This window comes from Drosophila ficusphila, unplaced genomic scaffold (genome assembly GCF_018152265.1).
Source record: "Drosophila ficusphila isolate 14025-0441.05 unplaced genomic scaffold, ASM1815226v1 contig_791, whole genome shotgun sequence".
Lineage (NCBI taxonomy): Eukaryota > Metazoa > Arthropoda > Insecta > Diptera > Drosophilidae > Drosophila > Drosophila ficusphila.
The window spans coordinates 8912992-8925701 of NW_025064737.1; the positions used below are offsets into that span (position 1 = coordinate 8912992).

At 38.9% G+C, this 12710-nt stretch overlaps 1 protein-coding gene across 6 annotated transcripts in view; it reads right to left on the reverse strand.

The window, feature by feature from the left end:
* The window catches only part of LOC108087003 (homeotic protein ultrabithorax), an 84685-nt gene that overhangs the window by 50844 nt on the left and 21131 nt on the right, over positions 1–12710 (reverse strand). For 5 of the 6 annotated variants that reach the window (XM_017184143.2, XM_017184141.2, XM_017184142.2 and 2 more), the window contains one exon: positions 6784–6834. The exons of the other annotated variant lie outside the window; for it this stretch is intronic. In XM_017184143.2, coding sequence (XP_017039632.1) covers positions 6784–6834 — 51 coding nt within the window. The remainder of the gene's footprint in view (positions 1–6783; positions 6835–12710) is intronic. 6 annotated transcript variants of the gene reach the window in all.

Genomic DNA, 12710 nt, shown 5'->3' on the forward strand with positions numbered 1-12710 from the left:
ACCCTTTAAAACCCTATTCCAAAGCACTGTGAGAAAATTGCTTGAACTTCGGCTAAGATTTAATTCAATAAACGTTAAGGAAGTCAAACTAAAGTCAATATTTCATTTTAAATATCAAAAGATTTATATCATTGACATTTTTTTTTGGTCGATAAAAATCCTGGTATATATTATACAATATATGGTGTATAATACAATAAAAAAGATTTTAAGGGATTTACTTAGCTAACAAAGTTTTTTACTGATCAGCAGAAATCCAAAGCTAATCTTCGCACCTTTGGTTTTAAAGGGTTAACACGTTTCTTCCCTTATCTTCCCAGAGACCGAAAAATTGTATTAGTATGTTTGTATATTTGTAGCAACGGCCAAGCCCTCGACGATTTTTTTTTGTTTTTGGGCTCCAACACGCACAAAGCGTCATCATCAGCAGTTCAAATTAGTGGGGATCGAGGGGAAGTGGAGGAAACGGGGGGTTAAACATGCGTATGTCCAATACAACAAAAATCGCACAAATCCGCCGACGCGGGGAGTATATTTATGAGTTCGCTGAGGTGGAAACACATATAGCATTCGCAATGAGTTTGCTTTTAGTTTATAAAGATTTAGGAACTGTCACAGATCGGTGACAGTTTATAAAATCATAATAAACAAATATATTTATATGCTATTATAGTTTTAATAGGAATTTATCCAAATGTCATTTTAAATCCAAAGGGGAATGTGTTTAATGAATTAAAATAATGAATTTATTACTAATCTGAAGCATACTTTTTAAGTTCGAAAAACTCAAACAGCTTTAGGTTCAAAAAGAAAAAGATTTAAAAAAATTAAATAAGTTTTTAAGTAAGAGAATCCATTAGTTACCAATAGACATTGTTTTTATCTCGCTGAACAAAACTAGAAAACAAACAGTGGCCGCACCTCTCTTGTGGGTTTCGCCTATTTGGCTTTGATTCGAAGTCACCCGCAGACACAAAAACTATAATGGCAATTATGATTAATAAAATATGGTTGATTATAGACTCGGGACGGTTTGGGAAATGTCAAGAGCCCCAAATGGCAGCAGAGAAAAGAAGGTCAGCGACTATTAACTCTGTGATTTTCTCAAGTGTACCAGTTGGTGGGTGGAACCCTGCAAATGTGTGTGTTTGCAGCTGAAGGCACAATGATAAATGTGCAAAGCAGAAGGAACAAAAAAAAAAGTAGAAATTGGGTGAATAAATAGCCCAGATTCCGTTGAGCAAGCAGAAAAAAAGGAACTCGAGGAGAAAGCCGGCGCAAGGCAAGTGGAAACAAACAAAAATTTCGCCGACGGCGAATGCGAAAGGACAAATGGCCAAAAGCGCGAGAGCAGAGTAGAAGGCCCAGAAACCCGGAGAGCAATAAAATCAACAAACTCCGAGCAGAATGCCATTTATCAATGGCAAAAGGAATTCGGTGCGGAAAGCCGAAAACACAGTTTTTGTCCTGCGGAAAAGCTGTGGAAATGGAAATGCGAACGAACACGGCAAAGATGCGTGTGAGCAAAAGGAGGAAAAGTGCGGAAACTCAGTATGAGTGTAAGGGTTTTACAGTAGTTTTTAGGAATATAATAAGTTGAAATGAGTATTCTTTTAAAGAAATATATTTGTTTTCTGTTTTTAAAGAAGTTTTCTTGTTTTATAATAAAGTTAATTCTTGACATTTAAGAAGTACAGAAATATTATGAATTGAACAACTGACTTAATTCTTAGAACTTAATTATCTTAGAACTGGAAATCTTTTATAGAAGAACTATTCCTTCCTATCTCCATAAGATGTTTTTCCCAATGATAAAAAGAGATGCCCATACACACGAGTAATGGTTGCCATCCCCTAAAAAACCTGTTTATAGGGTGAGTTATCCCCCAAATGATACATGACACGGCATGCAGGGTAGTTTAAATTCCTTAGCATCTATAAAGCAATTCTAAATTCAATACCAAGATTTTTGATTCCCTCCCAAATCTAAGGCACCTATTTAAAGAAATAAAATGCGCATTCCTCAGCATGTCCCGCAATAACAGCACATTAGTTGACCGATTTTGAATCAACCCTCGCCGCACGCAATGGAAATATAAAAAAGATATCTGCCGGAGGCCAGCGACATAAATAAATTATTTTTTCCATGTCTCCGTCGCATTGTGTATCCTAATGTGTTTGGGTGGCGTTCGGCGAAACAAGGATAACATGACTGATTATGTAAGCGAGTGTAAGGGCAAAGGCAAAGGGAAAAGGCGAAAGGCAAAGGCAGTGGGCCCAAACAAAAGCGTACAGCGAAGCACATTTGGGCCCCCGATTCCGTAGTAACCCCCGTATCTTCTGGCATTTTCCGGATGCCTTTTTTTCGGCAGTTTGCCACAGCAGGTTGAACGCCAGTGGCATACACACCCACTTATTGTGCTGTGCGTGTTTTTGAGAAAGTGGCACAATTTTTACTTTACGAACGCCTAATGTAATAAAGCCCGCCCCCCCAGAAAAAAAGCACCCGAAAAGATCCCAAATGGATGGCCTGCGTTTAGCATTCGCAGCGATAAAGCCGCAGTGGCAGCATCAGAAGCTATAGAAAATCTGAGGTCTGAGCTCTGAGGTTGGCCATGTGTGCCAGTGCCACTAAGGTGGCCCAAAGCGGGGTCAACGGCCATAAATCAAACCGAAAATTATACGCATTCATCTGCTGAGCTGGCAAAAGAACAGGAGAAATATCTGCCACATTGCCTTGCGGCGGAGGTGGAGCTGAATCCAGAATGCTGGCGTTTCCCATTTGGGGGAGTTTTCCGAATGGCGGAAAATATGGGTAACTGTGCGAAATCTAATGGCCACCGAAAATCGATAAAAGGCGAGCTGCCACTTGGTTTTATTGTACTTCTGCTCACCTGACGACTCGAGTGTTTTAATTGCGTGCGAATCGAGTGGCGGACTCCCCGGCACACAAATACTAATTTCGTTGTTAATGCCAGAAATTGTTATTCAAATCCGCAGGCCATTAATCATTAATCGGAAGCCTAACGAATTTGAATGGTTAAAATATTGAAATTAAATTAACATTATAACATTATTAACGAATGGTTAATTCCCTAACATAAAAGTAACGCGCTTGAGTTCGTTGATCTTTGAATCAATTGCACATATTAAAAATTACAAAAACTGTTTTAAAAAAGGTTTTGAAAGCCTTTTAAATTTTTGAAGAGTATCTTGAACTTTGATCATTAAAGAAGGATCGACTATAACCGGTAATTACTCTTGACAAAGTGAGGTAAACAATAAAAATAACCGGTGTCAGAAAAAATACACATGTATACCTACAAAAATATATAAACAAGTATATTAACTTCTAATAATAATACGGTTAGAATGCGGCAGAATCAAAAAGCACTTCAAGAAAGAAATAAAAGGAACTCTGCCTAATAATTTAATGGCGGATGGCAAATCTTTGTATTTGACCTAAAGAAAACGGATCTTGAACAGCGAGGGTTGGCTAATAAGTTCCACAAAAAGTTATAAAACAAAAATAACACTTTTTTTAAGATAAAATCTGAATATATATTTTGATATTTAATGCTGGTTTTGTTCTGTTCTCAATTAAATACTAAAGAATATTATTTATCAAGTCAGCTAAGCATAGCTCCCAGGAGAACTCAGACGTGAAATATATCTTAAAGATACCTTCGGAAGTATCTTCACATCGTTGAGATACATTCTCGACCAGTGGCCGAGGAGCGGTTCAAAGTGAACTGGCCGCCAATTAACTAATTTGCCGAGTTTCTCTCGCAGGGGCAATTAAGAGGACACGGCGAACGACCAGATAGGGAAGTGCACTCACACAAATACACTGGCCCACGTTGCACATACATAGACACACACTCGTACACACATGCACGTGGGCCACTTGCAGATAATTCAACTTGTTGCAGTTGGAATTTGTTCCCATCTCGGTGTTTACTTGCCCCGCTCACCTGCGATGTCAGAAGTCAAGCGAACTGATAATTGCAATGGAGCAAAGTGGATCGAAATACCGGAAATGGCTGGGGGAGAACTTTCAGATTGTCGTTGAGAATTTGGTATGGGATAAACAAGCTCAAAAGTATTTCCAACCTGCCAAATATCTATTTGTGATTACGTTCACCAAATGGTACAGTTCGTGGGATGGGAAAAGGGGGCCAGAATTTTCCAATTGCTTCGTTTCATGTTTATCCGCAAAGTGGCGCCAAAGTTTATCAACAATTCAACAAATTAAGATACTTTATTGCACATTATTATGTTATTATTGTGAATTGCGTGCCATTTGGATTCGTTGAGGGGCGAAGTGGGGCGCCGACGCGTCGATCTCGTCGAGACATTCATGCTCCATTCATGTTCCCCCGTTTATAAATAGACCCCGCCCGAATGATAATGAAGCCAACTCCAAAGTGTGTGCAAACATCTGGCCAACAAAACGATCGCGGGGAAATTTACATATCTCGTGTACAAATCTTGTATATTTGCTTAGTTATTGGGAATGAAAACGTATCTCTTCTACGAATCTACAATATAATCGATCTTAGCTGAGAGTTTTGAATGGGAAATTGTTTTAAGGCAGGTGGGGTTTTAGATCAACGTAATGATTACGTTGTTTAGCATTGTTATCAAAACATTTTTGAATACAACTATTTGGATAAATTGAATAAAATATGTTAGGTTTGCAAGCATAACTTTAAAGTCTCTGTATGCTGGTAGGAAATCAAAGCTAATGATCAAGTATTATGTGATGAGGAAAAGGTTTAAATTATTTTATTAGAAACAAAAGACTACTAATTCTGTAAACAATACATTTTTTTAGTTAAATTGTTTAAGTTTTTAAATTGCTTTATATCATTGCATGTAGTATTCTACAATAATTTATAAAATATTACCTCTCATTTATAAATGTAAACGTAAACATCCTTATAGCCCATCCCCTATTCCATCTGCGTGAAACTGGTCTAATGGATTATATCCTTAAAAGGCTGAAAAACAACCGCTCCAGAAACTCCTCCCATCGGAAAACAGACAGAAACATTATCCAGACAAAGAAGCATTATTGTAATCGATTGGACTTTATTCTATTAGCGTCGGCATAATATACATTTGGCCCCTCAAAAAACAGCCACAAATTTTCTCTATATGACAAAAAATGAGGCGGGAAAACGGAGAGGGAGAAAGTGGAAAACCGCATTCATAGGAATACATTTCCCGCCATAGACTTTATTAATTTTCTAATGGATTTTACGTTTTCTGCAGTTGAAGATTTCAACAATTCAGATAAATATTTATGCGTGGGGTTGGTTGGTTGGGTTTGGTGGCTCTACGGATATAGATATCGACTTGAAAACCGTACTTGTTGTTGTTGTTAATGTTGTTGTTGTCGCTGTCGGCGACAGGACTCTCCGGGTTGTGTCCCTTTTTTTATGGACAGGAATTGATTACGATTGGCAAATGGCACTCGGTGGAAGGAAGTTTTGTTTATGTTTGTGCTGGTAATTTATGCGATTGTATAAATTGCCCATAAACATATAGGAAATTTGCCGAGGTTTGCCGGTTGTTTGTCGTCGTCGTCTGTCGAGTGTTTGGTTAACATAACTAAAAACAGGAATTAACAGCCTTTCGAGTGCCTAAACGGGCAAGTAAATTAAATGTGTGCTTAATTGGCTGTGCGGGGGAGGCACCACTGTATCACTGCACTACTGTATCACTGTACCTATGTACGACTGCACTACAGTGCCACTTGGACTGGCGTGCCCCGGGGCGATTCTTGTCAAGTGCAGCCTGCTGAAAAACTGCTAACAAAATGATACGCTTTGTAAAATTCGCAGCTAGGCATCACCAATTTTCTCGCTGATTTTCTTTGCGTGCCAAGTGATACTTTTCCCCGATTTTCCTCGATGGGCGGTGGGTGGTGGGTGGCTTTTAATTGCACACCAAGAGCAAGTGAAATGTGTCTCTGTATGTGTGTGTGAAGTGTAGTTTTTGGTAGTTGCACTTGTGTGTGTGTGTGTTTGTTGGCCGGAGTTGACAAACTGAATAATTGGCAATTATTTTGGGCAAATTTTATGAGCTGATAATTTCACATATTATATGTACATACAGTTGCATAACTTATTCTGGCCCGGCCAACAGCTATTTGGAAGGCATGCACATGCTGAACTATGACAGACACCGAGATACAGATAGATTGGTTTGGATTATGTACAGTAGGTTGGTTCTAGGGGTAAAGTTTGAGGTAGGTATGCACACAACACAGAACTTACTAGATTTATTGGAAATTGAACATGTCGCTTTACCTCTCGAACTCTGGCAGGAGACGCTTCCTCTTGACTGACACGAAATGAAGACAAACGGATGGGATCGGGATGATGGTGATGTGATGCGATGATGTTGCAACACCAACGACAGCAACAACAACCAAACGCAAAAAATCAACGCAAAATTCAAAGAAGCTCGATTCAATGGTTTTGGAGTTTGGAAAGAGTTATGGAAAAGACTGGACGGGTTTCGTCTTTTTTTGGTTTTGTGTGTCTGTTGCATTCGAAAAATTTGTTTTTGTCTGGGGTTTCGGGATCTGGCATTCTCAAAATCAAAAGAGAGTTTCCACAAAAAAAACGAAAAATGGCTTTGCAACGCATATCGAAAAAGTGAATAAAAATTGTGAAAATTCAAAATGGGTTTCTTTTCACAAAAATTCAAAATAAATCATAGGCAAAACTATAAGCTAAGGGTATACAAAAAATATAAAAAACATCGACTTACCTAGCCAGTCTGGTAGAAGTGAGCCCGCAAGAGATTCTGAGTATCTCTTACCTGAAATAAATGGAGAGAAAAAGGTGTTTAGTTATGAAGGTCAATGGGTCTTTAAGTGCCTCACATGTTAGTAAAAAATAATAAAAAACAAAAGGGAACCAATTAAGAGTACAAAAGCAAAGTTAAGAAATTAAAAAAAATTAAGTCTTACAGTAAAGTAAAGTAGATAAAAATATATATATCAAAAATAGTTTATGGTTAATAAAACTTAAAATAAATTAGTTTTTAAATAAAAAATTTAGGTATCGGTGGTTAACATATAAACAAAAAAATAATGAACATTTTTTCAGATAAAAGAAAACCTTTTTCAATTAAAGAGGCCAATAAATCATAAAAGACAGCAACATATGTATTTTTTCAACGAAATCGCACAACACATAAACATCATGGCACAATATATAGGATTATAACAATTATGCAAACTTATCTTGTTCTGTATGTTGAAAACTTCCACTTTTTGTTATAAAATTTAAGAAATAATAATGTTTAAATTGCCGCGCCTGTTTGAGGAACTATAAAAGCCACATGACTCGCCGAGCCGTGAGTTAAGTTTTTCATAAATTTTAGCAATTTGAGGCTGCCCGTAGGTATTTCGTTTATGCTCATGTAAATAACCCCAGGTAAATCATAATTCTAAGCTCAGCCCGGGGACTGTTGTCCCATCTTCCAGCGCTCTCTAATGCTAATCTAATAACTTTAGCCGTCTCAAGAATTTATTTGCCTCAACAGCAGCGCACAAAATTATGCACGGAGGGCAGACCCTAATCCTCCGGCCCAAGGTAAAAGTCTTCCCGGCGGAAGACGTTGGAGCGCGTCAGGTGTGCGCATTAAAACGGAGATCTCCCTGCCCCCCAAACCCCCTTTTCCACCCTCCAGACCCCCCTTCAGGCCCCCTCGCAATCTAGTAAATTCCGTACAAAGTTTTAAATAATCGAAAACGACACGACGCACTTGGCGAAAAGTTGAAGCATGTAAAATTTGCATAAATAACAACTAAATGCAACTTGGCGCTGGGCAAAATGTTGCCAAATGATGAATTGAGCAGTAGAAAGAAAGTGTGGGTGGAAGAAGAAATTTTAAGCCAGATTGAGAAATATTTTAATGCTTAAGTCTGTAGGAAAAATGTTTGAATTTCTTGGCAAGTAATTTATTTTTAAATTCTTGTTGAATTTTAAAATATTAATCTGGATATCCATAAAGTTTTAACTATTTTTTTGAGGTTTAAATGCCTTTTTTAATTAAATACATTTTGTCAGCCTTGCATAATGTTTATTAAAAAAAGAAAAGATAGCATTTTATGAATCAGAATACACATTTTAAAATTTTGTGCTGAACAAGCTTTGTGTTATTTTACTGCCGCACAAAAAATAATCGTTTTAGGTGCCATGAAACCCATTTTAAAATATGTTCTCTGCCACACTGACACTCACACCTTCTTTGTAGTTTGCTGGCATTTTGATTTTTGATTTTGAATGGATTTTTCATGAACTCCGTCGGCATCCCACAGCCCCCCCGAAATCCCCTTCCCTCCACCTTTGTGCACCCCCTCGAAAGTTGGCAACTGCAGCCAACTCAATCGACGCGTCTCCGTTGGCGTCAAAAATGGGCGTAGCTTGAAATAAAAAAAAAAAAAAAAAGAATAATAAAAGCAACATGGGGAGGAATCAGGCCGAGGGAATTTTGTTGCTTTTGCTGTGTCTGCTGCGCTGTTTTATGCAAATAAATCAGCGGCGCCCCATCATATGTCTCCGCATCGGAGGGGGTTTTTTTTGGGGTGGAGAAGGGGAAAGGGGACCGGCCTGCTGCAGTGCGCAAAAACATATCTCACACTATTTGTCATGCCTTTAGATACTTTTATTTTAAAATAAATTGCAAACTCTTTTGCGACAGTCCCCCCGCCTCCTCCCGCGATCTGCAATATTTTATAATGAAAATCCGCGACATGTGCATGTGAACGTGAATGCAGTGGAAATGCAATGCAGCAGCACAATTTTCACATTCGACTAAATTTATCGCGCCAGCAGTTCGGGATTTTCGAATTGGAATAACTGCGCAGCAGCCAATAAATAAGTTAAATTAATGGCCGAGTGTTGACTAATTTTTTGTTGCCACTTTTCCCGCTTGTATTCCCTCTGTCTGTTTTGCCGTATTGACGGTTAATAAAATTAGCCAAATTTACGTCTCTTTACCCATTCGGCCATTAACAATGACCATCCCCAAACCCAAAGGCAAAACCCAAACCCAAACCGAATCTCACCCCATCCGGAACCCTTCCGATTGCATCCCTTAGATGGGCGGCACAATCTGTTACTGGATGTGCTGCCAAGCGTGAGAGAGTAAAGTCCCTTTGCCTGGATTTATTATTTTTACAAGATAAATGCAACATTTTACATTGGAATTTACGGGCGTGCGCCGAAAAAAGCCCCAGCAACAAAAACAACGACGAAGGCAAAAACAAACAATGACAAAGTCAAAAGTCGGTATACAGTGGGGCCATTTAAAGAACGAACAGTGTGTTAATGACTATAAAATATGGGAGCCTTTTAAATATTTTCAGAGATATTTGCAACCCAAAAAAAAAATAGAAAAGGTTTCAGTTCAACATACATAGTTTTGTATCTATATGTTTTGTAAATTATACTATTAACCCATTCCACTTTTAAGAAAATTAAATAAAGTAGGAGAATACGAATAAATTTCTAAAAATTCTAAATTACCCCACTGTTTTAGAAACCACTGTCCGCTGCGAATAAATTTCACGTGGCAACAAGGGACAGGAGCTAAAGCAACAACAACAACGGCAATGGCCAGCGGCCTTTTGGCCATTTTCGATAAAGCACATTTAAACAAATGAAAATCCTTTAAACGAGGATAACACACAGAGAGGGAGAAAGCACGTCCATGCTCGGTTTAACCCCATGACTCCAGAAATAAACCCGTAGAGCCCCCGGAACCACCCCATCCTCGCAAACGGATTCACTTGAGTGTGTAATTGTGTATTTATTTGCGTTATTTGACAAAATATCAACAAGCACAATCAATCCTCAACAGTCAGTGGAGTCGTCCGTCCGGGGAGTGCGACCTCCCATCCATTTGTACCCCCCTTTTGGCCCCTTTTAACCCCCCTCGGACTGCAAATTGCAAATGCTGCCATATGTCTGCCAGGGTTGCCGGCATGGAGAAATCCATTTAAATTAAAGCTGAGTTGAGCTGCATTCGAAAAGGCATAAATATCGGTGTGTCTCCCCGTCTATATGTGTATATTTGTATCCCCGCCAGATCTGGCTACAAGTGTACATATAAGTGTGCGTTGTGAACTTTCAATTTGAGCTGAATTCAAATTTAGTCCAGGCCAAGGCAATAAAATCTCCAACGAAAAAAAAAAAACAGAAACGAAAGAATCGTTTGTTGCTCCTTTTTCTTTGCCTCTGAACTTTGGCTCAATTTTCGCACAAATTTAGAGACTGCAAGAGGCAGGGACTTTCTGCAGATCCTACAAATGGTATAGGGTGTGCAATTGTATCTTATGCAAATTTACCTAAATTAAACAAAATCTTTGAAAACAGAAAAATAAGTTTCGAATTTATAGGCGAAACTTGTGTATCGAACCTAAGTAATGGTCGCAACTTCAGGCCTAGGATCCCAAAGGACCTCCTTTTAACCCAGCAGTACTTGCTGAAACGCCAGGACCTCACATACAAACACTGTCTGCCCCTCGTCCTTTTCCATTTGCCAGTGTATTTGCGAGTATCTGTGTGTGTGTGTGTTTGAGAGAGAGTGTGCTTGTGTGTGTGTACAATGCGACAAAGACTTATGGTTTCAGTGCCGGAATTAGAAGCTTTCTCTGCCTGCATTTCCACTGAACTCTGAACAGTGAACACTGAACACTGAAAACTGAACACTGAACACCGAACACACTGCACTTGTTGTTGCTGCCGCCGTCGGTGGAACATTTGTCGTCCTTGTTGCTGCTGCTGTTGCCCGTTGCAAAATATATTGCGAATAATTCTCAATATATCGTAAAATGTCTGCTGCTAGTACAGTAAATATGCAAAGCTCGTTTAGCGCAAACAGTTGGGGGTTTTTGGGGCGGTTTTGCGACGGGAAAGGGGCGAGTTTTGGCCACTGATTTAGGGTATTGGCAACTTTTGGTGCTGGCCAAAGAAATGGGCTCAAAATAAAGCCCTTGCGAGTGCATAAGACTGTCATTAATCATGAGTAAAATCTTTGTTAATTGGGAAATATTTACTGATATGAAAACGTTTTGTATAAAAGAAATTAAAAAAAAAAATGAAAGAATTTAATACAGTTTTTTTTGTGAGGTATTATTATTATATTATATTCCTAATGTAATTTATTCTTGTTGTAATAGTTTTGTCATTATTTTTGCTTTAAAACGTGTACTTTTGGCGACTCTTTTAACCATATTTTTAACCCACAAGTTGGCTTTGCATAAAGGGGTGGTATTTGCCCCACAACCCCCATTACCCACACACACAAACTGTAAAGGGAAACATATGGCATGCCACTGCGAGTACATTGACGATGGGTCGCACACTTTGACAGTTAATTTCGCAATTGTATTTCAATAACAATAAATTTGCACGTACGACATAAAGTACGCTGGTGTGTGTGAGCCATGGTCTGTGTTACTGTGTGTGCAGCTGATAAAGCCTAAAACCCAGAACATTTGGTGCAGCAGCTAAAGCGGAATATAATTAAATTTTAGCATCACCACTCACACTGCAACATCTGAGTTCATGCCAAGTGGCACGGCAGCCACTGCACTCTCGCTGCATACACATTGATCAATTAACAGACAATATTTTCATTTCGCCAATGGGTTAATTTATAAGCAACTCCACGAGGTATCCCCCGCATTCCCCAATTTCTAAGGGACTGGCTGAGGTGCTTACTTGGGATTTTTGTAGCCAAAAATGGTTGATTGGAGGGATTAAATTACTAACTTATAAAAATGTGCAAATATCGGGGTAGTTTTAAAATGAATTTAGAGAAATTATAAACTTAAAAATGGTTTAAAAATTTTCAATTTTGCCTATGGATTTTAAAATGCATTTACCCCATTATTTTTTTATTTAGTAATTGCACAGGTTCTATTTAACAATTACTAATGAATGCAAATTTATTATTATTATTATATTTATATTATTATTTATTTGACATAATCTTAAAGTTATTTTTTTATTTTATTATATCTCTATTTTGTTTTTAAAACTTCAAATTCGACAGTACCAAAAGGGGATGTAAAAGGGAAACGGGAGCAAACCATATTGTTAATGGCGCAAAATCCGGGAAGCAAATAAAGCGGCAAGCACGCGACTCAGCCGCATGGCCGACAGGTGCTGCAATGGCCGCCAGACTGGGCCGGACTCTTCCCCTCTCTCTCGCTCTCACCCTCTCTATACCCCTCTCTTTCTGCTGGCAGGGGGTGGCTTGAGCCCTTCCTCTCGCACCCTTGCAACTGTTTCCTTTCGTCCTGTTGGCCTGCACATGTGTTTGTGTGTGTTTCTCAGTGATTTCGGTGTGTTTGTGTGATGGCATTCCCTGGCAGTCGAGGAATGCCAAAAGTGCATTTCCCTTCTCTTTCTCTCCGCATCCAGCCCTCTCTTTCGCTCCCACTGTGTTGGCTTGGCCTGCAATTGTTTTGCAAAGAAGTCCCCTCGAACCGTGTGCTAAATGTCAAGTTCAAATGGCAAAGTTCTTCAAATGAAATGATGCTGGGTGTTGGGAAACTGGAAGCTGAGAACTGAGAACCGAGAACTGGAAACCGGAGTTTGCAGACGGAAGTGCAGCTCGAATTGTTGTCCCACCTCGACTGCACTTTATGATCTGTGAATTTGTTGCCAATTTGCAAT